Here is a 25682-nt window from a genome sequence, read left to right on the forward strand (position 1 = left end):
AGTAAAAACACTTAAACAATACCATTTTGAAAAAGAACACATGCTACCATCCCGGTTAATAAAGTTTCTGGTCAGATTTCAAATGAACAGAAAATACGCGTCCAAATATTGCACCACAAAAGTCTCTTTCATTTCTTTACAGCTGGTTTCTATTTTAACGTATATCTGGTGAATGCGCATGATGATACAAGTTTTTGTATGTTTTTGTCTTTGATATTAACCCCATTTCCTTCAAATATTGTCATGAATTATTACTAGTATCATGAAACAACAAATTTAGCAAATAAGTTTTCTTTAAACATTAACATACACTTTTGAGTATAATTAACAATTTCTATTATCAAAAAACATATTTATAAATATTGTAACAAGTAAAAAACATTAAGTGCATCCGGGTATATTACGTTTATGATCACATGCATTTAACAGTGGATTCCATCCTGTCGTTTGTGGACACTGCATTTCAAAGTTCTGTCCATTGGAACACTGTATAAACTTGGTACAGTCGGATGGATGTACTATATAAAGAGCGGTCCCTTGTTGACATGGATTAGAGCTTGTGGTTACATGTTGATGTTCTACAAGTACATATATAAAGCATGTATTGGTCTTTAAAATATGAAATACATTCCGTTGACGATTGTACTCATTATTTTGTCTAGTTTCCCGTCCAAAATAAAGGAATAGACATAGTTTTTTTTCTGAAAATTGGTAAGTTATGTTTTAATTTCAATCTAGCTGTATATTTGCAAGGTACGGATCTAATTAATTCTGTACTCTTTTTTTTTCTGGGAAACACAAGACATTCAAAATATCATCGGACTGGCTCCGAATTTTCAATACCTCTAGTCCTTCTTATTTCATATTATATTGTACCTTTCTCTTTGTATTTTTTTTAATGAATGCAAGGTGCAGAACCTTACAGCAAGTATTTGAGATGAAAAATATAAAAAAAACAAGAATGTGTCCCTAGTACACAGATGCCCTATCCGCAATATCAATGTCTATGTTCAGTGGACCGTGAAAATGGGGTAAAAACTCTAATTTGGCATTTAAATTAAAAAGATCATATCGTAAGGAACATGTATACTAAGTTTCAAGTTGATTGGACTTCAACTTCATCAAAAACTACATCGACCAAACACTTTAACCTGAAGCGGGACAGACGGACAAACGGACAAAAGGACACACAAACGGACGGACGGATGCACATACCAGAAAACAAAATGCCCATAAATGGAGCATAAAAACTTACGTTTTAGATTTCTGACAGACTAAACTGTGAACATCTGCTAGTTAAGTTTAGTTTAAACATATTTATTTTTCATATTAAGTTTTTCAACTTAGTAACGTCTTCTCCAATACATCTGCTGATTGCCTTTTTGTATTCAAAGGGTATACAACTGGCTTTATTGAATTTTCTCTATTCTCAAGAAAAGTGTTGAAAAAATTAAACTATTGTGCTCAACTCGATATAACCTTTAATATTTTCATCGTCAATTACCTTGGTCATCCTGTATGATATCACTGCATGACATTTTCTGACACGGGACCATAATAACGTTTGATATCTTGCAATCACTCTCTGGACATTGTCTTGTTCTAACTCTATGTGTTGAGCCAATGTCACATGAAGCTGAGCATTCTTCATCGTACCAGTCAGACCATGAAGTACAAATTATATCACAAGTTTCTGTACAAAGAAAGATAACTCAATTGGACAAATTAAAAAAAGTAACCAAACATATCGTTTTACCCCATCCGTAATCTAAAGTATTGAAAAAGAGAGAAAAACAGTGTCTTCCCAGCTGTTGAACAAATATGAAGTCATTCGGTTCCGTAGTAGGAATGTGTGACTAAGATTGTAAGTTCTTTCAACATATTGAAGAAAACTATCTAAAGTATCGCCAATTGAAATAAGAAAGTGTCGGTCAGATCCAAAGAATAATCACAATGTCATGATACATTTTATCACTGTTACAAATGTAATTGCTTACCAAATATAAAGTTATTTGGTTCAGAAGTTACTGTATCTGAGAAAAGTTGGACGGAATATCAGAGGCGGATTTAGGGGGGGAGCAGGGGGCCCGCCTCCCCCCCTTTTGGGAAAAAATTTGGTTGCTTATATAGGGAATCATTGACGCGTGACTGGAGCGGGCCCCCTCTTAGGTCAGTCAGTGGGCCCCACTTATGAAAATTTCTGGATCCGCCACTGAATATATTTGTTCGTTGAATTGACGGGCCATAGTAAAAAGGATAATTGTCAAATGCTAAGCATCAATTAACAAAAGGATATACATGTACATGTACATCAACGAAAAAGAGTTTGCTTAAACATTTTTAATTAGTAATTTTTAAACTCCAACTAAAATTAAAAATTGCTGATATATACTATGACATTTGTTATTGTGTAACCTTTTTTATTTGAATTCCAGGACCTTTATTTACGTAACATTACTTTTTTTTGCAAGTTATATTTTGTTAATTAAAGTTCCTTTACCGATACATGAATATTAAAAGAAGAAAAAAATCCCACAAAAAATTATGTCATTAACTGTATAATAAAAGTAAAAACACAAAAATACAGAACTCCGAGGAAAATTCAAAAAGGAAAATCCAAAATCAAAAGGCAAAATCAAAAGTCCAAACACATTAAACGAATAGACAACAACTGTCATATTCCTGACTTGGTACAGGCATTTTCCAATGTAGAAAATGGTGGATTGAACCTGGTTTTAAAGCTAGCTAAAACATACATAATCATGAACCATTCGACCAAAGTGAAGATTTGAACAAGTGAAGAGACTTAAATTCATATAGTTCATCAATATAGACTATGGTAAACACAAATTGGTGAAAGAATTTTTACATTATTTAATTAAACTATGCATTGTAGCTTAAATAAATGCATTAACATCAAGTACTAATTTGATTAACTAAATGAACAGTACCTGGACATATTGTGTTCCGGCATCGTTCCGACATGATTTCGTTACCAGGGCACGTGTCCTTATAGGCGTTGCATGCCCTTGTTCTATTTTTCATCACAGTTCCGTAATCACAGGACGTTGAACACGAACTCTCCAGCCAATAACTCCAGGTATCACAAGTAACATCACAATCAATGTGTTCTGTAAAATAAGTAACATAGTCTAAGAGATTACACATTAAATTTGTAGTTTATAAACGTATGAAAGTAGCGTTGTTCGGGACATTTGACTAACAGCCAAACCTTATTGTGCATCCGGGTTCGTGATGCATTTAATTTAGTTTGATTTGTTGCTTTTCCTTTAGCTTAATTTCAATTTTCAAAGTATGTGTTGTTTCTTTCATTTGTAGAGAATAACTATTTAAAACTATCGCATTCGGTCACATACTAGTTCTAGAATTTTCAAGAACAGATTAAAAAAAACAATATAAGATCTAGGCCAGGTTTTGTTACGAACCTTGTACAAAGAGTAATGTATCATACACATGTTTAATGCGTTTATATCAGCATCCGATATAACCGCCAACATTTTTAATAGGAATAACATAACGAATGTCACTAGTGGTACAACACTGTCTACACTTCCGGAACACTTTATTTGTTAGTCTTGTTGCCTTTTTTGGTCATGGTGAAAGCAGTGTTTTGTCAACTGATGCTTGTTTATTGGCCCCTTTTAAGCATTTTACGTTTGATCAACTATCGCTTCCCCATTTGTTTTTCAATCGTGTCAAAGTCGGTTTTACTTCTAAAAACACAGTAAGTAGAATTGTATTTTCATAGATCATACATATCATACAGTATCTTGATCTTAAAATGTACAAATATCTTTTTGAAATCATTGTTTACCCGGGCATTGCTGTTCTGTACAATTTTCAGCCTTCGTTTCTTCAGTTGTACATATAGACACATTACATAAAATTGAGAATGGAAATGGGCATGTCCGATTTCTCGTCGAGTGTTTGGTACCATTACCACATGTAACTGAACAGCTTCCATCGCCCCATTCTGACCAGGCTGAACATTCGTCTGTACACTGATCTAAATGTGCAAAGCATAATAACATAGTTTCTTATACGCATGCAACAAAAACTCTGAATTTCAAAAGCATTTGACACTGTATGTCAAGTTATAAGAGCAGATATTTACAGGATTAAACTAAATATGATTTATTTTTGATTACTCAACATTCCCCCTTTTCATATCACATTTTTTTTCAGCAGAGTAATGATTGATCGACTGTAAATTGGTTGAAGACCAGTGGCAAATATTTCATGGAAATTCAGGGCGAGAACAAATTAACAATTATTACTGAAGGTAAGGTTCTGCGAGGTAAGTCGGCCTGAATTGGAGCGGGATATGTGCACTGGAAAATGCCATCGATTATGTTGTATACTATTAGGCAGAAAGTTTGTCTTTAAACAGGCCAACTTATAACGCATAGAAAATTGTTGATATGCTTCTTAAACGTGTATAGATTTAAGGTCCTAGACCCGACTGAACGTAGCTTTTGTGTTATAACCCAATAACAAATTTCACACTGAAGAAATTATGGTCAGTTTTAGTATGTTTTTTTACTGCGTGTAACTTTCAATTGTATTACGAATGAAACATTACGCTCTATTCTTACTTCGTTTTATGTTATTTTTAATGTCGTAACAAAGAGCATTTGATTTTGTCCCTGAACTTTTAGAATTTGAAATGAATAACAAAACTCACCAGAGTATTAACGGGTAATCAGAAAATTCACATGTATACTAGCTTTGGTCTAAATGTTTACTAACCTGGACAGGAACTTAGCATACAGCTGTCCAATTGCTGATCAACAACTTCACAATCATCCTGTGAACAAAGTCTTTCCCTTGTTTTTGCCTGCGTACCAACACCACAAGATGTTGAACATTCGCCCATCAATGACCATGCAGACCATTTCGAACAGATTAAATCACATTTTTCTGTAAATGATGAAAACTGTTACAATTATGCAAGGGTTAAGATTGATTCCTATTAAAATGTTTAAACCCGCTGCCTTTGTTTGCACCTGTCCTAAGTAAAGACTCTAATATTCAGTATTTGTCGTTTATTGATGTGGTTCATAAGTGGTTTTTTTTCTTTTTTATATAGATTAAACTGACCGTTGAATGGTTGTACACTAGTTATTTTTGGTGCTCTTTATAGTTTGTTGTTCGATGTGAGCCAAGACATCTGCCGCTTTTGTCATATATTTTTTTTAAATTTCACAATAAAATAAATAAATAAATTCGATTTCAAGTTGATGTGACCACACCCTCGTGGTAGACTGTCAAAATCAAAATGCTTTACTGATACGGGACAGACGAAAGGACGGACGCACTTTCAAAACAATAAAATGTCTTCCGACTATTGTAAATGGAGCTTAAAACAATAACATAAATATGAAGATTGAACATTATGAAGCACTCCAAAAAATGGAGTAGAAATTCAATTCATAATTAAAGAAACTTTTACCGTCACAACTTTGAGTATTACAAAGAGAGGTTGTAGTTTCTAACGGCTGACATCCAGTATGATCACATTGTCTTACTCTTGTCCATATCAATGTTCCACCGCCACACATGACAGGACAGTCGAAATTCTTCCACCCAGTCCACAGAGAGCAATGCTTATTGCAAGTAGCTGTAAAAAAAAATAATATTTAAGTAAAGATGAATGTGCAAGCTGTATTCATCACTTTGCAACATTTGAATCGTCACTCATCATAAAATAAAAATAACTGACGAAAACTATGTTAATAATCGAAATAAAACAGTCCTGGGTTCGAGATTGAAATATTTAGTTTAAATCTTAATTTGACGTGTTATGAATGGAAATGTATATTTTGTCTTACGTTAATTTTGTTGATTGAGACAATTTTCTGTGTTAATGCAGGAACCCAACTGTTGACTTAAGTTTGTATAAACCCTCAAAGGAAGATACGTGTACCAGTACCAACTTGAGTGTGAACGACAGTGACTGTCGCTTTCTAGCTATTGAAATAGTTCCTTTGGTACACTTTCTGGGTATGCTAATTTAATTGAACTCTGTACGTATAGCTTTTACTTTCCTTCTTCGTATTAATTTTATATGTATTAAAATTAAAATATATTTAGTCCACACCTTTTACTATACATGTGACTTCTGTAAGAATGCATTTATTTTAACATACCTGGACAAGGCTTTTGGTTTAAACATGGCGAGGATTTTTTCTCAATACTTTGACAATCATCATGGATACATGTCCTATTTCTGTGTTGTATTAATGACCCCTCGTCACATGTTTGGCTACAACGACCCTGATACCAGTCTGACCATGCACTGCATGTCGAGTCGCAGGTTTCTAAATATATAAAATTTTCAAATGTTATTAAATTTGATCTCAAATATACACACATTTAAATATGTTACATTATAATATATATAATTGAATTATTCATATTAACATCTTAAAATTGATGTGATTGTTACATGTACTTGTCTAAGATTATTCTACTAGCTGTTGAAATAATTGTTCAATATAAAATACATAATTTAAACAACAAGCCATTCTATGTCATTCGGTCTCTCACTAGTTGAAAAATGTTGCATTTACAATCATACCACATCTTCTAATTTTTATCTGTACTTTTATTATTTTTGGGTCTTTTTAAATTTGTAGTAAAGTTACAGTTGAATGTCATACGGTGACCTTTATAGTCACCTTCATGTCGTTTAACTTTTCTTTTTTGTTGTGATTGCGGATTGTTTGCATATACATGTAACAAACACAGCTTCAACATACCTTCACATGTTTTACGTTTGCAGATTTCCTCATATGCATCTTCCGCCTTGCATTCAGGTATGATACATGTCCGATTTCTTGTTCGAATTTGTTTTCCGACATCACATGACTCCGAGCAATCACCGTCTACCCAGTCACTCCAAACAGAACACGCAACAGTATCGTTGCATTCTACAATTCAATTTTGTAAACGTATATGACTTTATTTAGATACTATTACAAAATAAAAACGTGAAGTAATTGCTTGAGGTTGATCGGATAAAACAGAATAATCCCGAGAAAAATAAATCCTGTACGAAAATGATTTATTAATGATCATTTTGGGGGGAAATTGAAGGATTTGTTCATTTTGAAGTTGTCAAAAATCTAAATGAAAATGTTTCGAATGAGTTCAAACTTAATAATTGAAACATTGATACATTTTTAAAACGTATTTTAGTAATTTACCAAAAACTATGGGGAGTGGCGAAACAAATTACCAGTAAATTTATTTTAGTAAAATGAAAACAAATTATAGTTGAGTGATTGTTTCTGTAGTTTTCACATTGTTTCAAACACGGTCTTGCAAAAACAAACATTTTATGCTTTAATTTACATTAATTATAACAATAATAACAACTAAAAACGTTTGTTTTTAATGGATGTTTAATTTTTTCACTCACCTATACATTTGAAATTATTGCATGTTGCGGAATGAATGTCTTCCCCGAGACAATCTGGAAATGTACACGTTCGTGTTCGTTGTCGAATCCTGGTTCCACCATTACAAGACTTTGTACAAGGGAACCATGTCCATGTTCCCCATTGTGTACATGTTGAATCACAAGTTCCTATCATAAAAAGATTTTTTTAGATATAATACTACCAAAAAAAATGAGAATGGAAACGGGGAATGAGTCAAAGAGACAGAAACACGACCAAAGAGCAGCCTGACTTTACTTATTAACTTTTTAAAAATGAAAACCACATTAATTAAGCTTAGGTCGTTGAACATTAGTCTAGTATTGAGTTTGTGCGTTATTATGTAGATAAGGTTTGGTAAACATGAAAACTCGTACCATAATTTGTATACCAAATTACTTTAAATCGTAATATTTATTCAAGCATGCTTTGTTTATTGTCCATCGATAACTACTGGGACTAATGCATTATCTAAAAGTCCAAGACCGCAATAATGAATGAACGCAACATTTTCTGAATTTACTGACTTAATTGAAAATCAAAAGGTATACCTGTACATGTACGTGTTTTGCATTCGCCTATGCTGTCTTCTGTTTCATTACAAGACGGAAGAGCACACATCCGCGTCCGTCTTTGTTTTGCGGTACCGTAGTCACATGTTGCGGAACAAGTCAATCCTCTCCAGTGCGACCATGGAGTACAAGCATCAGTACAACCTAAGGAAACAAATGAATCCACACACTTAATGGTGTAGTTTGTGAGATATGAACAATGCATGAGACTCACTCCTAATTTAAAGTTTAATTTCAAAGTTACTAAGAGCTAACCGAGAGATAGAGGTTGTCAAATACATTGTAGTAGCACACAATCCTAAAAGTTCTAAACCGTTTCAGGCGCGGACAGTTATGTATTGAGAGGGCTGTTTCGTTAACTTATACCGTAGACCTCATTTTTTTATAAAACTAATTAAATCTTTAATTTATTACCTCATTGCAAAATAGCAAGCACTGAATTGACAAATAATTTAGTCGCTTTTACTTGCAATAGAAGTAAGTATAACATATCTGAATTAGAGATTATGGTAAAAAAAATCTCATTTACGTAGCACATTTTTTTTAATCATACTACTGATAATTGGTGTTCTATTGAAATCCATTTCACAGTTGACTTTTTTTTCTACACATAGGCAACAACAATTCTCTAAATGTAATTTCCGTACATTGTTATGGAATATTTATACTTACAGACACCAAGATTACAATGAGATGATGCATATTCTATTGAAGCTCCTAAACACTGAAGTTTTGGCGAACATTCTCTCGTCCTGTTTCGTTTTTGTTCACCATTACCACACATTGACGAACATAGACCAAAATCAGACCATTGTGACCATAAATCACACGAGCATCCAACACATGGTTGTGTATTGCATGGTTTATTAGCTTGGTCTATTTCAATACAGCCAATTGATCCCTGACATTGCCTCGTTCTGGTTGCTGTAAGTGTACCTCCACCACACATAAGGGTACATTTTCCTTCAGTCCAACCACTCCAAGAAGAACAAATTTTCTCACATCCTGAAATTTTAGATATATTATTTCAAAACAATATGTTTTTTAATGATAATGTCTTGATGACGGCATGTACCACATGTCACATTGTAGTTATAAAACCAAAGTTATAAAATAGTCACCAAAAACACAAAAACAAAGATTTTTTGCAAGAAGTTAAGAAGAAAGCAGTGTCAGTGTGTGTGAATTCGATTGCTTTAAAGAGTGTTTGCTCAAATTAATCTTGATTTAATATATATGATAAAAACAAAAAAACAGTTACACTCATGAAAATGGTAACGTGCATTTAAATGACTTCTTGAGATGTATTACATTCCACTGCGGTTTTTTTTTTTGAAACATCAAAAGGGATTTATACATCATTACATGTATCATGATTTTTGAGATATGGTTAAGAATGAGGTTTATTTAGCTTGGAAAGATTTCCAATAACACCAAGTTATATATATAGCACGGCTCTTACGAATTAAGATTGATTTGTTGATGCATCGAAAACGCGTAGCGTTTGAGTGCATTAACAATTTTAATGAGTAAGGCGTGGCTATATATGATTTGTAATATGACCAATGAAAATGCTATATGATCCTATATTATACAGACATTAAATAGTTAATTATTAAGGCGTGACCAAAATGACGTTATTCCCGCTAAAATTCTGCACGAGCTGTTGTCTGTCTAGAAGCTTAAAATGTCGGAGGCAATGCTTAATCTCAAATCTCCGAAGAGGACGTTGATAATTTAGCACTTTCGCAGTTTTGCGGGGAAATGGAGGACGATATATCACCATCGCAAATTGCGATGAAAATAGAGAAGAATTATGCGGATGTTGCTAATGTATGAACTATTGGCTAGAAAGGTTTGTTATGGAGGCGAGGAAACAAAACGGAGACGAGTATCCGCCTAAATCTTTTTACTACATTGTGTGCGGTCTCCTTATAATTAGACATTGTAGGGACATACAAATTAAACTTATTTGCAATATACTGTATTGTTTTACAACTGCAAACTGTTTGGACTTAGGGGACGGGACGAGCACAGAAATCTGGACCATTCTCAGTTCGAAACTGGACAAGATGCTACTGGAAGATTTATAAGTATCATTGGTCGAAACAACAAGACGTTTAAAGGTGGTTTAGGCGATTTACGACTGGATAACAAAGATATCAAACACTATACAAGAGGTAAGTGTATACGTATTTAAATTATTTAAAAAAAAACATGTTTTTAAAACGGCAATTAGCATATCACGTTTTATGTATTTCTGAAACAAAAAGAATGACAAAACCGTGACAATTTTGTTTCACGCTTAATCGTATAAACTTGTTGAAATCTGAAGACTCCCATATTAAAAGCACATGGTTGTCTTTTATTTTCACTTTGTCCATCCGTCCGTCCCTCAAAAGCTAGTTATTGTGGGCGCTTCATCTCAAGAACCTCTCGAGCAAGACAGGACGGGATTGATGACTGGCCTATATCATTTTCTGAACTCTTCAACTGTTTCCCATAAAATATTTAAAATTTTGCCGGTGAGACCCTTTCCAACTAATCAGTTGAGTTTTCTAGTTTTTATAATAATTTTAAATAATAATAAATACCACTTGTTATTTCTTTCTGTTTCTATACAAGCAACATAAGTTTAGCGAGGAAAATACATTTTAAAGTTCATAATTCTTCTTTTGTAGGATCAAGATGCATAGTTGACTTCTATGAAACATATTTGAAGGCATCTGGCGTATTTTATCGCAAACCACTTATTTCTGATGTCCAAGATAAGCATCGCTACGGAAAGTCCGCGTTAGGAGTGAACAAGTTGAATGGTTTAATGCGTGAAATGTGTAGGCATCTGGCGTATTTTATCGCAAACCACTTATTTCTGATGTCCAAGATAAGCATCGCTACGGAAAGTCCGCGTTAGGAGTGAACAAGTTGAATGGTTTAATGCGTGAAATGTGTGAAAAGGGGGGCTTGGTTGGCAACTTTACCAACCACTCGGGTAAAAGAAAATGTGCTACTGCGCTATAGCAAGCAGGAATATATGAGCAACATATTATGGAAAGGACTTGGCACCGCTCTACGAAAGGCTTCGAACATACAAGACCGCTATTTAAACTGTAACATTCAAAAGCGAGTATCGGATGTCTTGAACCCCCCGTCCGATCGTGATATGAATGACAGTTTACAGGAATCCGTTCAAACCAAAACTGCTGTGGCCGAACCGTTTGAAAGGAATTTGAACAAGAAACACTGTCTGGGTGATATCACAAATACATGCCGTTTGAATGATTCTGATGCCGTTACATTCTCAAATTGTAACTTTAATTTTCATTGAATAAATATGTTGCCGACTTATTAACTGACTAACTTTGAATTTGTTTCATTTAATGTAAAGCATAACGGTGGGCTTTTATATATTTTCACTTGAATGTATAAATTACAGTACTAGTTATTAAAATTTAATTTTATTCATTTTTTGCTATTTTCAGAGATATTCCCTGTAAGGTTCTACTCAAGAGTTTAATTTTAGTGCGAATCTTAGAAAAAAACACACACTATTCTCTTCTTTCAAGTTTACAATTCCCAGGGAAATCCTGTAACAAAAACAACATTGGGAACAGAAAAAAACGATGGACAAAAACAAAAAACAACTTAAAAAATATACACAAAAAGAAGTTATAAATAATTTGTTTATGTAAAAAAGAGGTGGAGCCTTACTGTGCACTTTCAGTGCAGTTAATGCACAGTGACTGCTTGTTGGCTCCTCCCACCAATGGGAGATTGTTGAATAATCCTACGACAGTGCAATAACGTTCAAATCGGGAAGTTAATGCACTCCTTTCCAAAACATCAGATTTTAAAGCACATAAAAGATCAAAGAAATTAGTAAAAAATCATATTACAACACATAATAGCCACTAAAAAACAGACATCTTCTTTGGCATATGTAAACTACATCGTACGGCCATCATCAATTGTCAAAATGCATTTCGTACAGTAAATAATTAAATCCCACGGTAACAAAAACTGAAACAGTATAACTAGAAATCTAATTACATGATACAAAAAAGGTACAACAGACAACAACAATTCTAATGCAACAACGTTTGTAACGTTCATTTTGATTGGATTACGTCACTTTTGTACATGGCATCAATTGACAATTGATGCTATGGGACGTACACACAAGCGCAGAAGGCATATGCCATATTTTAATTACTTGTTTTAACGTTGTTTTCTGTCGGTTTAATTAGAATGGAGATAACAATATTGTATATTAAGCTCCGACAGCATCAATTGGGGATTTGATGGACGTAAATACCCGTTTACTGTCTCCGCTAACGTGTCGCCAGTAAACTTAATTTGCGATCATCAAATCCCCAATTGATGCCGTCGGATCTTAAAATATAATACAGTTATATCCTAAATAGACGCCTGGCTTTGGAGACGCACATACAAACGGAATTTTGAGGTGTTTGAAAGCGCTCAACCCTACATACATTTGCAAAAGCGCAGCATTAGAACATACAGTAAAAATTTGTTCACAACGACTTGATTCATTGGATGAAGCGGTTATTTCAACAACTTCAAATTATAGGTACATTAAAACCTTGGCTCTATGAATTTAATTTCAGACGGTTATGAAAAAGGATAGAGGCAATTGGTTTTTTTTTTTTTTTTTTTTGCAAAAGTATTAAGTACAAAATCTGTATTTACAAAACAAAATTTAATGTATATCAATCTGTATTACATATTCAATTCAAAAGCTTTACAGAAGGAAGTGACCTGCAATAACTGCAAAGGTGTAAATCATGATAGGCCTGGGGAATCCATCAAAGAAAGATATCAGATAATATCAAAATATCTACAAGGCTATTATATTTTGTAAGATTTTAAAGTAAAAATCAATTAGTCGCTGCAATTGACGTCATTTCTGGTTAAAAAGATACATATCTTATATGAACATCTGGTGTTACTGTTTTGATGCTTTTTTTACGCTATATTTATTTAGTAAAGTTTCTCATGATATATACATATATCAATTTCAAACAATTTACATAAAAAGTAATGTGATTGTTTTGTACTTAGTCCTTCTATGTTGGGATTACAAGGGGCTGCTATTAAATGAAATATGATCTAGAAATCAATCTGCACGTGATAAAATTAAAGTTTGTTTTATAACGTACATGCATACATTATGTGGAGTAAGATGGTTTAAAATGTGTTGCATAAATATTCTAAAAAGTAACCAAAAGGTTATTTGCTTTGAACTACACAAATGTAGCTGTCAGTAATTGCGAGTATTCCCCGATCTGTACCTTGTGCCTTTGTGATGGATATTTCAATACCCTACCACGTCCGGTACGCGTTTGTGCTTTGTGTAGATCTGATGAGCTGAGCGCTTTTCTGCTAATTTTTATAGTTTGTTCTAATGTTTTACTGTTAAACCACTATCCCAGGCTAGGGGAATTAGTGCCTTCAAACATGTTTAACCCTGCCACATTCTTAATGTGCTGTCCAATGTTAGTAGCCTGTAGTTCAGTGGTTGCCATTGGTCTGTTATATAATTTTTATAGTTTGTTCTAATGTTTTACTGTTAAACCACTATCCCAGGCTAGGGGAATTAGTGCCTTCAAACATGTTTAACCCTGCCACATTCTTAATGTGCTGTCCAATGTTAGTAGCCTGTAGTTCAGTGGTTGCCATTGGTCTGTTATATAATTTTTATAGTTTGTTCTAATGTTTGGCATTATATAAGAATGTTAGCAATAAAGTCCTTTTTGGTAATTATGAGTCTGAATGGTTCGATCAAGAATTTGGTCTTAAACAAGGATGCGTTCTATCTCCTACACTTTTTTCCGTCTTAATGACTGACCTGTGCGATATGCTGAAGGGGGCAAATTAAGGTATTAACATCGCTTCTGAATTAATAAACTGCCTTCTTTTCGCTGATGACATTGTCCTATTAGGAAACACTGAAGAAAAGCTACAAATTTTCTTAAACATAGCGCATAAATTTATTTCAAAATGGAGCTTAAAGTTTAATTCATCCAAGTCGAAGGTTCTGGTTACAGGTAAAAAGAAAGACTCAGATAAAAAATGGTATCTGGGGAACGATCTCATTGAAGAAGTAAATGAATACAAATATTTAGGATTATATTTTTCAAGATCCCTTAAATCTACATACCATATAGAACAGTACCTGAAAGAAAATTTTCAACGGAAAATAAATCATGCAATTCGTATTTTAGGTGAACATGGGGATTTTAACCGTATAAATTTTGGACATTCTCTGTGGATATCGGCTATTCGACCATCACTGACGTATGGATGTTCAGTATGGTTCCCGTCATCCCAGAAATGTAAAGAATTACTAGAAAGTTTTCAATATAAAGTGGGGAAAATAATCTTAAACACAAAAATGAATATTCCTAAGTGTGCGCTCCTAGCTGAATTTGGGTGGGGGTCAAAAAACAGATTTATGGATAGACAAAGAATTGCATACTACGCTAGATTAAAAAATCTGCCCAATAATCGGCTGTCTAAAATTATCCTAGATGAAATTATATCTGTTAAATGTAATGAATGGAAATATATCGAAAATATCGAAACTATTTTACAGACAGCGGGTCTTGACCATTATGCAAATGGAAACATAAACGTTAACACCTTTAATAAATTTTATGGTAACGAAACGACCAATACTCAACTATGTAATATTTTAGGAAAGAGTAGCCTAAACTTGTACCAATCCTTTGTGGTTGTTAGTCGTAAGCAGCCGTATCTGTCAAATGTTGGCGACTTCCGCTCAACAAGGCTAAAATTTTTGGCAAGAACGAATTGTCTGCCTATAAATGCAACGCTTCAACGAATGAATCTGACAACAAATAATGAGTGTCAGCTATGTTCCTCAAATGCGATTGAGAATATCTTTCACGTTATGTTAGATTGTCCTTTTTTCTCGGCTATCAGAAAAAGAACAAGTACTAACATACAAGCATGTTTCGAGAATTTAAAAATGGATATTTGTTTTTCAGAGTTGCCACCCCTATCACAAATAAAATATATATATATATTGGTTTTTCGTAAATTGTTTCGTTATGAATAAGACAGTTAGTGTTATCAATTGAATTGTTTCATATTTTTCATGTCGGGGCCTTTTCTAGACGACTATACATTGTTGAACCCCGTACGGTTGCCTATAATTGCTTATATTTAGTGTTTATTGTTTATGTCCAATGTTTAAAATGAAATTTGTACGTTTTTTTACGTTTAATTAAAGTGCACAGTATACCCTTAAAAGTAGTCAATTGCAACTAAAGTATCAGTAATTACTGTGACGTTAATTGACACCTTGCTAATGAAGTTATCAAACATAGAGATGATATCATGGAAGCAGAAAAGCCTCACAGCCTTACAACATCTGCAATGATGATCTTTATGCTCTCATCTCGTATAGGACCAGGGGCAAACATGTTAAGTAACTATGTAATGTATATTTAATTACCGCAGATTTTCATTCATCTTACCTTTACATATGTCTTATACAATGGTCGATGTAAGGAACAAAAAGATTATGAAATAAGATGCAACATTTGGCTTGTAAGAAAAAAGACTATAGGCGACTATACTGTACCTAATAATATAGTAACAAGTCATAAGACACTTTGTATCTATTTTTACATACAAAATGTATGTGGCCCAGATGAGCGACAGTAATGTTAATGCTTTGTTTACTTTATATGTTTGTTTGTTTCTTTTTTGTTTGTTTTTATTGTGTTTGGTAGATAAAACTCGAATACCTTTGGAAAGACAAACAATTGTCAATCGTCCAAAAATACAGATAAACACTAAATAAAACTATGATTTTAAAGCGACGAAAGCTAACAAAGTAGTCAACAAAAATATCGGTATGCATGCACTGAGTATTTAGAAGTTTAATCTGCGACTTAGGTTCATTTATTTGAACAATTTACACATAAGGGCATAGAAAAACACCATACAATAGGGAGGCGAAAGATACAAGAGGGACATTCAAACTCATAGATCGAAAATAAACTGACAACAATAATAATTTAAATTTACACTAAACACAACATAGAAAACTAATTAAAAGACTGAGCATCACGAACCCAATCAAAAACTAGGGGTGATCTCAAGTGCTTTGGATGGGTATGCAGATCCTGCTCCAAATGTGGCATCCGTCGATTTGCTCATGTTATTACAAACACGTTTATAAGTCTTATTCTGAGGTCACATTCGGGATATGGGGACGGATTTTAGCTACGATATTAGGAACATATCTGCTATCATCATACGAATTGTTTGGAATTTTTTCAGGTTTGTTTAACTGGACCATGGTAAAGCAAACGTCTAATTTTCTGGCGCATTGCATTGTGATATCTTACTATATTCCAGTCTTTATGAAAACTTTTAAGAGTGCAAAATTATTTAAGCACTCCAAACTATTATTAAAACCAGTAAGAGTACAATGTAGGTAGCAGTAACTCATACAATCACCGCTTTTTCCCAATTAACCCATGTTATGCAAGAAAAAATTTTACTTACCACATTCTTGAGTGTTACAGACTTGATATTGTGTAGACTTTTTAATACAAATGGTGGCTTGTGTTGTGTCCGTATCGTCATCGTCACATTTTCTGACTCGATTCCTTGATTTTATACCACCCCCACAGTGAGCAGAGCATGATGTGTATTCTGTCCACTCTGACCACTCGGAACACATACAGTTGTCTGATCTATATTGAAGAATAAAAAAGTAAAACTTTTGTGTCCTCCAAAAACTCAATGAAGTATATTTCAAGTCGTGGTAAAAGTTTCAACCAGATCTTTGAAGCCAGAAATAAGAAAATTACACTTGTTTGAATTTCTCACTGTACGATCAGTCTCGCTTGTTTATTTTAAAACTGTATGATCAGTCTTTATGTCACTGTATTCTAGTGGTGATTTCAAAGTTATTTACGATACATTAGAAGGTGGCATTTTTCTAAATAACACAAATATATTTCAATACATTCACATCCTGAAAACTTATGAAACATGTTTTAGCTTGATAGGGTGTACTCGACTTACTACATTAAGTATAAGGATGTTTAAATGTTGCTAAAATAAGAGGAAGGTTTGATATATAAGTTTCAGAAATGTCCTCCGTTATACTTAAAATTGTACAAACGCACAGATTTAGTTGTTATATAAAAATGCATATATTTACACACATTCGAGGCCGTACTGTAGCCTATAATTGATCACAGTTCCTTCACTTTGTTTAAGATGTAGAGCTATATAAAAAAAGATGTGGTATGATTGCCAATGAGACAACTATCCACAAAAGACCAAAATGACACAGACATTAAAAACTATAGGTCACCGTACGGCCTTCAACAATAAGCAAAGCCCATACCGCATAGTGAGCTATAAAAGGCCTCGATAAGACAATGTAAAACAATTCAAACGAGAAAACTGTCTCTTGTGTCAATTTTACACCACTTTGTCAAGCGGGGGGTTATAGTGATAAAGAAGTCCGTCTTTCCGTTCGTCCGTTGGACCGATACAATATGTTTCGCCGGTTTTGTAAGCGCATCTCCTCATAAACCACTTAATATACATTGAGGGTTCCGGCCATTTTTAAATGGAGAGGGGTCCAATCCAGGAGAAAAGGGATTCCAAATATATGTTCCCATACAAATGAATTGATAGTTAAAAAAGGGTTTCAAACTGCCGGGTCTCCGTTTTTTGAATCCGTCACTGATATAACTATTAATTAATCTTATTCGGATTCCTTATCATAAATGATAATGACTGTATTGTGTACCGTCTATTTAGAATTTTAGTAAAAATCTTTTATGGGGTTACTTTATATAAGATACAGACTTGAACATTACATTATATGGGGGCACCCATCAGGTATTTCCAACACCTCCTAAACCAATCATTAAAGTTTTCTGAAATTGCTCCATTTTTACTCGATTAATGCATTATGGACCTTCTATTTCTGTAAACTTACCAAAATTATATCACATGAATACGCAAAGCTGTCTTTATCCTTTTTTTGTTATTTTAAACGATAAGCTTGATTTATGTTAATATCATCAATTGGTCAACGGCGGACGGTGTAAATAATCTTTAAAAATGTAATAGCTAAAAACACTATTACAAAGTCCACAAGAGAATCATGTATTACTTTTTAGGCATTTGATTTTAAATACGACTGATGGAACAAAAATACAATTATTTTGCCGTCTAAAAAATTCATCAGAAATATATTTGTATTGTCTGATGAAAGTAATTACACGTTATAATTCCCTGGATAGTTCATAATATCACATATACACGTATATACCTTCAAATTGCTGTTGTTTTTTCTTCAAAATCACGACTGGTCATACAGTCAAAAAATCTGAAATCGCTTCTAGAATACAGTCAGTTTTAGACTGATCGTACAGTAATTTATTTTGGGATCCTCAGGGAAAACATATTTTTTTATATGAAATACGAATATTCTACTTAAATACGAAAAGAATATTGAAACAGTATATATTTAACTGTAAACTGATGCAAATATTTGCAATAAAAGATTATTTGCTTTGTACTACGAGAGCAAAATTGTCCATCGATTTCACTTTTTTCTACCAAGTTGATGTGATACACACGTATATTTTATATTCTAATGCATGTTTTTGTTACAGTTACTCATATTTATGATGCTATATATACCTTGAAGATGTTCAAAGCACTTTGTAGATATAAGAGTAAACAAATGATGAGAAAAGTTACCGTAGGCAAAACCGTCCTGTTAGCCAGTTGGAAATCATCGCTTCGAAAATCGCGACTTCCGGATAGCGTACAGAATAGTATCTACACTGTGTTATCTGTATTTATAATTATGAACATTCATTACTATATAAATAAAGTGTATTTACTTTCAATTCCAAGTTTACTAATCGATCCATGGTGGTCAAATGATATTGTATACAGACCCTCCTCCATTTAATAAACCGTCTGTGATCGCCGTGGATAGTAAACTTGAAAATGATAGCAGATAGAATTAAAATACACTTTATTCGTAGTATATGTATTTATACAGAAAAACGCAAACCGGAAGTCTAATCCGACTTAAAATTTCGTCCAATGACGGGACAATATCCGCATGCCTTTTTTCTCGTTTTTCTCCCAAAATAACACAATCTGAATAATCATATAAATGGATGACAAATGCGACTATGCATGTTACCTATAGAACACAGAGGCATGATGATTAATTTATCGTGGAAGGAAAAGAAGCGACACACAAAATGAGGTCTTCTCGTTTAATAGTATAGAAACTGTATGAAATAAGGCTTCATTTAGATTTAAAAACAAACAAGAGACATTATGCATTTAATTTAGTTCGCTAAATAAAATTCCTTATAGTAACTATGCTTTTTCACAAAATAAAAAGCAAATGAGCATCGCTTTTGCTGCTTAGTGTTGTTATTTTCCCAATTGTTGAAGGTTCGTTTCTTCAAACTAAACCTTTTTTTTTCAGAATGCAAAATGCTTTATAATGTTTTCCCAAATATTCTTCAAACCAGTTTTGTTATAGAGCAAAAGATAGCTATTATGTATATGTAGATATTGTGAAAAGCTACCAGCTACCAGCGGTGAAAATCATCTTCAATTACCGCAAGTAAAATTTTCTGCCCTTTTTCCATCTATTCTATTTTCAACAAGAGGATGACAGAGTGATAGCAAATCGGATTTTTTAATATATATTTGTGTCCTTGCATTTTTTAATATCACAAGCTAGAATATGCGACAATTCTCCCCCAGAGATCAATGAGGTAGATGTTAACAGGTCATCGTACTACCTTTAATACTGAGCCAAACCCACACCGTTACAATGTAGCTATGAAAGGCGCAGGACATGACAAATTTAAAACAATTCAAACGAGAAAACTGTCTCTTTTCTGTTCTTGGTTATATTACATCTTTGGTATATTTCTTTCTGTTATGTTTTTTTTTTATCTTTATTGTGTATATAATACATACTTAACTTTTTTTTTACTTTCTGTGAGTTTATATCTGTAAATGACTCAATACGCAATGTCGTATTCAATACCTGTTTACTGATAGATTTATATACAAATATATATTTATTTCTGCTTGCTTAATACCCAGTTACAAAATAGACCATTTAACAAAGCATTTTGACAATTATGAAAAGCGAGAAATGTTGCCTACCACAAGTAAAATCTGGAATATATGCTGTATGCTTATTCTTGCAATACAAGGACAGACAATCACAAAGAATAAAATCACAATTAGCAAGTCGAGATACTTTGCAGAACGATCTACTATAGTATTTGTTAATTGTTAGTTTGTTCTCGTCATGAATAATATGCATGTAATAGTTGTCACTGGGTATTACAAATGTTAGTATAAGTAACAATTATACATCTATACAAATATTTTAGTAAATGGGTATTGAATAAGACATGGATGATTGCGTAATTTTCAGACTAGAACATACCCGTGATATCGCGGGTCCGTGACTGAATTAATATAACTATGCGTAAGCCTTATTTTAGTATTAATTATTTGGAAAACAAAAAGTTCTGAAATGGAGTATTTTTAATCAACAGCATTGTCCTATATTAGTTATAAATAAAGTTGAATTCTGTGAATAGCTGTTTTACGTCATGCCGGCTAACAAATTGAAAACTGTGCCTATACGCCTTATTTTTAGAACTTATTCCCGATTTTTAGTATTCGTATTGTTATTTTAGAGAGTCTCACTGATTAAAATTTGACAATGATTAAATTTAGTAGTGTCAACCTTGTGATTAAATGGTGACCCGTGTATATAGCAAAATCCTAAATACACCGTTTGGTGGTGCGCCTGTCAGATGCGGAACGTACAGATAATGTAATAGGTAAAACAGGTGAATATACTATTATTGGTATCGGTATCGGATTCGACCCGGAACTTGTTAATTATTGGCAATATTATGTGGAAAACAAAAGGGTCTGGAGTGGTTTGATATACACCATTGTCCTATATATTAGCTATAAAGTTGAATTCTTTGATTTGTCGTTTTTACCCCATTACGGCTGACAAATTGGACCTCGTTATTTTAGTTTTATTAGAAGGTTAACAGAAAGTTTAAAATAAGTTGAATACATCTGGAATTTATTTATTATACTTACTCCTGCAAGGAAGAAAAATCACTTGGTTTGAATAATAAAATCACAATTAGCAAATTATTTCCATAAATTAGCATCGTTCATTGGTTCCAATACATATTTAATTACTTTTCTAACACTGATTAATAGACCATCCGTATTCATTTTTGTTAGTTTGATAAGTGCATTTCTCAAAAAGTGTATAAAATTTTCCGTTTCACTCCTAATATAGACAAATCATGTGGCTTTTTTAATAGTTGAAGTAAAGTTTGCTTCGCATGGTGGATTTATCTAAACTTAAAATCTAAATGTGTCATCTCTTATTCATTCATGATGGTTTTTGTCTTCGGGAGTATTGGATGAAAGTAACATTTTATTTGAAGTTAATTACACATTTCAAACTGTTAGGAGAGACATTATGTTTATTTTATATATAGTGTTCGGTCCAAATTGTACCCGTGTCCTACTTTTCTTGCTTAAGGGAATTTATTATTTTCGATCTGAAATTTTATTTTGTATGAAATATTTATAGGTTCGTTAAATATTAATTAACTTTCCCCAAAGTTTTCCAAGAGGTAAGATAAAGTTCAGCACCAGGACAAAGGTGAATGCCTGGGATAAGCACTACGAGTGTCATGATTTGTATTGATAATGATCATAATGCCTAAAAAATGATACGAACAATGAGTGCGGCTCAGGCTTCTTCAGTTGTCAGTACTTTTATTATAAGTATAATAGCTAAAATACTGAACTCTAAGGAGAATTCTAAACGGAAAATCGTATGCACTTTTCAAATAATCATCGTTTTTCATTATAATAATTTAATAAATTATCTATGAAGAGTTTTTTTTAAATTAGTTTATCTACATGTAATTGACTGAAGATTCAAATTATAACCTTCTTACTAGTAAAATGCCAAATTTATGGCTTGTAATCACGGTCGAGATACCTTGAAGAACTATCTGTTTTATTAATTGGTATTTTGTTCTCGTCATGAATATGCATGTAAATGTACTATTTGTCACTGGACATTTTTAACAAGCACCCATCAATCTATTATATTCGATCAGTGAACAGGGATTGAAAGGTTACCAAAAGTATGATAATTATCTCTATTATATTTGGCAAACATTACACAAATTGAATGCGAAATCATTTTTATTGTCAAATATATTACATTAAATGGCAATCATGTAACTTGAAAACTCTTATGTGCTAATGAAAATCTAAGGAAGAAAATGCTTCGTTTCAATTATTAAAAAACAAATTTATAGTCATAAAAACTGAAGAGATTTCGTAACAATAGCTTCACAACAAAACAAAAAACAATTAACAAACAAAACAGACTATTCTATCATTTTTTAATGTAAATGAGAAAGCATCACAAAAACAGACAGAAAAAAAAACACAATTAACTGAGTTAACACTGACAGTACTCGCAGTTACTAAAAGCTACGTTAAAACCAATTTCAGATTATAAATTAAACCATGTTTTTTCCGAGACTTTAAAGTTAAACATAATTATAAGGTAAAACATATCGATTGAAAGTTTTGAAGGTCTTTTAAAATATAAAACATCGATTGGTGCACATTTTTTTTTTTTTGAAGTGCAAAATCTAAAATAATGGTCGACGCATTAAAAAACAAATGAAACTTAAAAACAGAAGCTTCAATTATTGTAATTTGTTCGGTGACATAGTGGGGCGTCTATGGTTAAAACCCATTCTATAATATATTAATAGATCATTGTTGATTTCTTTGATTTTTTTTTTTTTTTTTTTTAATGTAAAATGTAATATTAAATGATATTGTTTTATTATCTACATCAGCTGAAGGACTACGAGAAAAGCTGGGAATGCTTGATAAATTTTGCAAAGATTGGTGTCTCAATGTGAATACTAATAAGACAAAGGTGCTGATTTTCAACAAGGCCGGCAGACATGTAAAACAGATATTCACATTTCAGAATATAAATCTGGAATGTGTTTCAAAATACAAATACCTAGGTTTATATTTAAGCTCATCTGGTTCATTCAGTTATGCTCAAAATGAACTATACAAAAAATCCCTGAAAGCTCATTTCAAGTTAAGGAAAGATCTTTTATCACTTAATCCTGATGTAAAAACAAGTATTCATGTTTTTGACCACACTGTAAAACCTATTTTATTATATGGTAGCGAAATATGGGGGATGTTTAATTCTCTTTCCTCTAAATGTAAGAAGGAAGATATATCTTTTGAAAAATTATATTCAGGTTTTAAATACCCTGTGAGAAACTTCATATAAAATTTTGTAAATTTATACTTGGGGTACACAAGAAAACAACAAATGCTGCAGTGTTATCTGAACTTGGAAGATTTCCAATATATTTTAATATTATAAAAGGAATGTTATTGTACTGGTATAGATTAGAGAATTTAGGTAATAATTTTCCTCTATTAAAAGAGGCATATACACAATCAAAGACACTACATCACATGAATATAACATCATGGTATGGTTCAATAAATGTTGTTTTTAAAATACTTGGTATTGACTATACAAATGCCATAAATGCTCCATTTTGTGAATCCTTATACAAATTTAAGAAATATATACAAACCAAGCTATCAATATTGTTTATTAGCTGTTGGAAAAAACAAATAGATAAATTTTCAGACAGTAAACTGAAAACCTACCTTTTATATAAAACAAATTTTGGTTTTGAAAAATATCTAACATTGATCAAGAATTTTGAACTTAGAAGAAGTTTTACTAAATTACGTGTATCTTCTCATAGATTACAAATAGAATTAGGTAGATATCAGGGTATTCCCCGAATTAACAGAATATGTAATAAATGTTCTTCCAATACTGTCGAAGATGAGGCTCATTTTCTATTTGATTGTAACAAATTTGAGGATGATAGAAATTGTATGTTAGCTAGTATTGCACAATATAATTCTTATTTTAATCATATGAACAGTCAAAGCAAAATTATCTGGTTATTTAGTGTAGAAAATGTTGAGTTACTTAAAATAATATGTAATTTTATATACAAACATCTTCCTTAGTGAAGATTAGTTAAAGGAAATCTATGTGTGTATATACATTTGATTGGACATAGAAAATTATATTCATCTGAATATCACAAACATACTAGCCGATTAAGAAAAAAAAATAATTGTTAAGATATATTATTTATTCAAATGTTCTCTTATATCCTTGAGGCATCGTCCCCTGGTATCAACTGCATTCAAGTTACCTATGATGCTTCCTTGTTTGCTTTTGATACAGGTAGGAAAGAGACATTTACACACATTTTACATGCCTATGGCCCATAAGGTATCGTCCCCTGGTGTCAGCTGCCTTTAGGAAACCATAATGCTTTCCTATTTGTGCTGACACAGGATGAGTCATGGACATGTTTAATTTCTACTTTCTTTTTGGCTAATTATTATATATTTAATTGATCCAACTTTTTGTGTACTATACATATGTGGATATCTATTTTTCTTTTTTTTTTCTTTTTGGGCTGCTTGTTTGTTATCTATATCAACCACACTTGTAATAAAATGCATTAGTATTAAAATAAACCAACATACTATAGATTCTTTATCTACGTATTCTTTAAGAACTTAAATAGTTCTCGTTTAACTTTTTTTTTTTTTTATCTCATTGTTTGTATTGTATTATGAAAAAAAATTATTGATGTTGTAATGTTTATGCCCTTTGGGGCCCATAATTGGAAATAAAAATATCTTATCTTATCTTATCTTATAGTGCTAAAGATGTATTCGTTTGCTAAGAGTAACTGCAAACTTAACTTATATTTTCTAGCAGTTTTATAATACTTTTAAAAAATATTGCTTTGTCTTCATACTTCTCTAACGACTTTTTATATATGTAAGTTATGTTTAATGGAGATACTTGGGATACGTTTTTTAGAGTTTTGAAATATAAATGTTAAATCATAAAAGTTTTTTTTTTTTATTGAATCAAGCAATTTCTACCTGAGCTGGAGCTCTTTCGCATTTGTTATAATTTGTCCCACATACATAAGAACCTTGATTATTTGCCATTTGCAAACAAAGAAAACAAAATTTCTGTGTACATGTACATTGCATTTGTTTACAACCGTCAGTGTGTTCGATCATAAGTCCACATTTCGGACAAGCTCTAATTGATGGACACTTTACTCCACTAATATCCTTTTCATTGCATTCACGCAATATCTTTTTCTTGGGATCTTCACTTGGACAATTTAAATTACCACAGTCAGTAGTTTTTGTTGTCTGCCATGTCCGACGACAAGACCAACAGAATTCGACGGCAGAATTACTCTTCATCGTACAAATTGGACAAAGAGTGCGTACAGTTTTTTCATTAATACGTGCACAATAAGACTGACAATTCGAGCACTGTTGCATTCCAATAAAGTTAGATAGATAGTTTATAGAAAGTTTCGTTTCAAATTCTCTTTGTTCTTCT

The 25682-nt window shown here is 32.5% G+C and overlaps 1 protein-coding gene across 1 annotated transcript; it reads right to left on the reverse strand.

Moving 5' to 3' along the window:
* Positions 1-312: 312 nt before the first annotated feature.
* On the reverse strand, positions 313-21416 carry LOC139482655 (A disintegrin and metalloproteinase with thrombospondin motifs adt-1-like). Its single transcript, XM_071266646.1, has 13 exons — positions 21236-21416; positions 16598-16788; positions 8708-9040; positions 8015-8179; positions 7445-7612; positions 6783-6953; positions 6171-6341; positions 5474-5641; positions 4771-4941; positions 3836-4027; positions 2952-3131; positions 1505-1693; positions 313-578 (listed from the first exon to the last, which is right to left on the reverse strand). The coding sequence occupies exons 1-13, from the start codon at positions 21307-21309 to the stop codon at positions 382-384; spliced, it is 2370 nt and encodes a 789-aa protein (XP_071122747.1). The 5' UTR covers positions 21310-21416; the 3' UTR covers positions 313-381.
* Positions 21417-25682: the final 4266 nt, after the last annotated feature.

The sequence above is a fragment of the Mytilus edulis genome, chromosome 1 (genome assembly GCF_963676685.1).
Source record: "Mytilus edulis chromosome 1, xbMytEdul2.2, whole genome shotgun sequence".
Taxonomy (NCBI): domain Eukaryota; kingdom Metazoa; phylum Mollusca; class Bivalvia; order Mytilida; family Mytilidae; genus Mytilus; species Mytilus edulis.

Bases quoted from the DNA above. Each gene is read 5' to 3' on its own strand.
- LOC139482655 (XM_071266646.1), bottom strand. From the start codon at position 21,309: ATGCTAATTTATGGAAATAATTTGCTAATTGTGATTTTATTATTCAAA. The intron at 3,132-3,835 runs GTAAACAATGAT...CTTATTTTACAG, and splicing joins TACAGAACAGCAATGCCCGG to AACACATTGATTGTGATGTT. The intron at 579-1,504 runs GTAATTGACGAT...ATGTACTTGTAG, and splicing joins TATCATACAGGATGACCAAG to AACATCAACATGTAACCACA.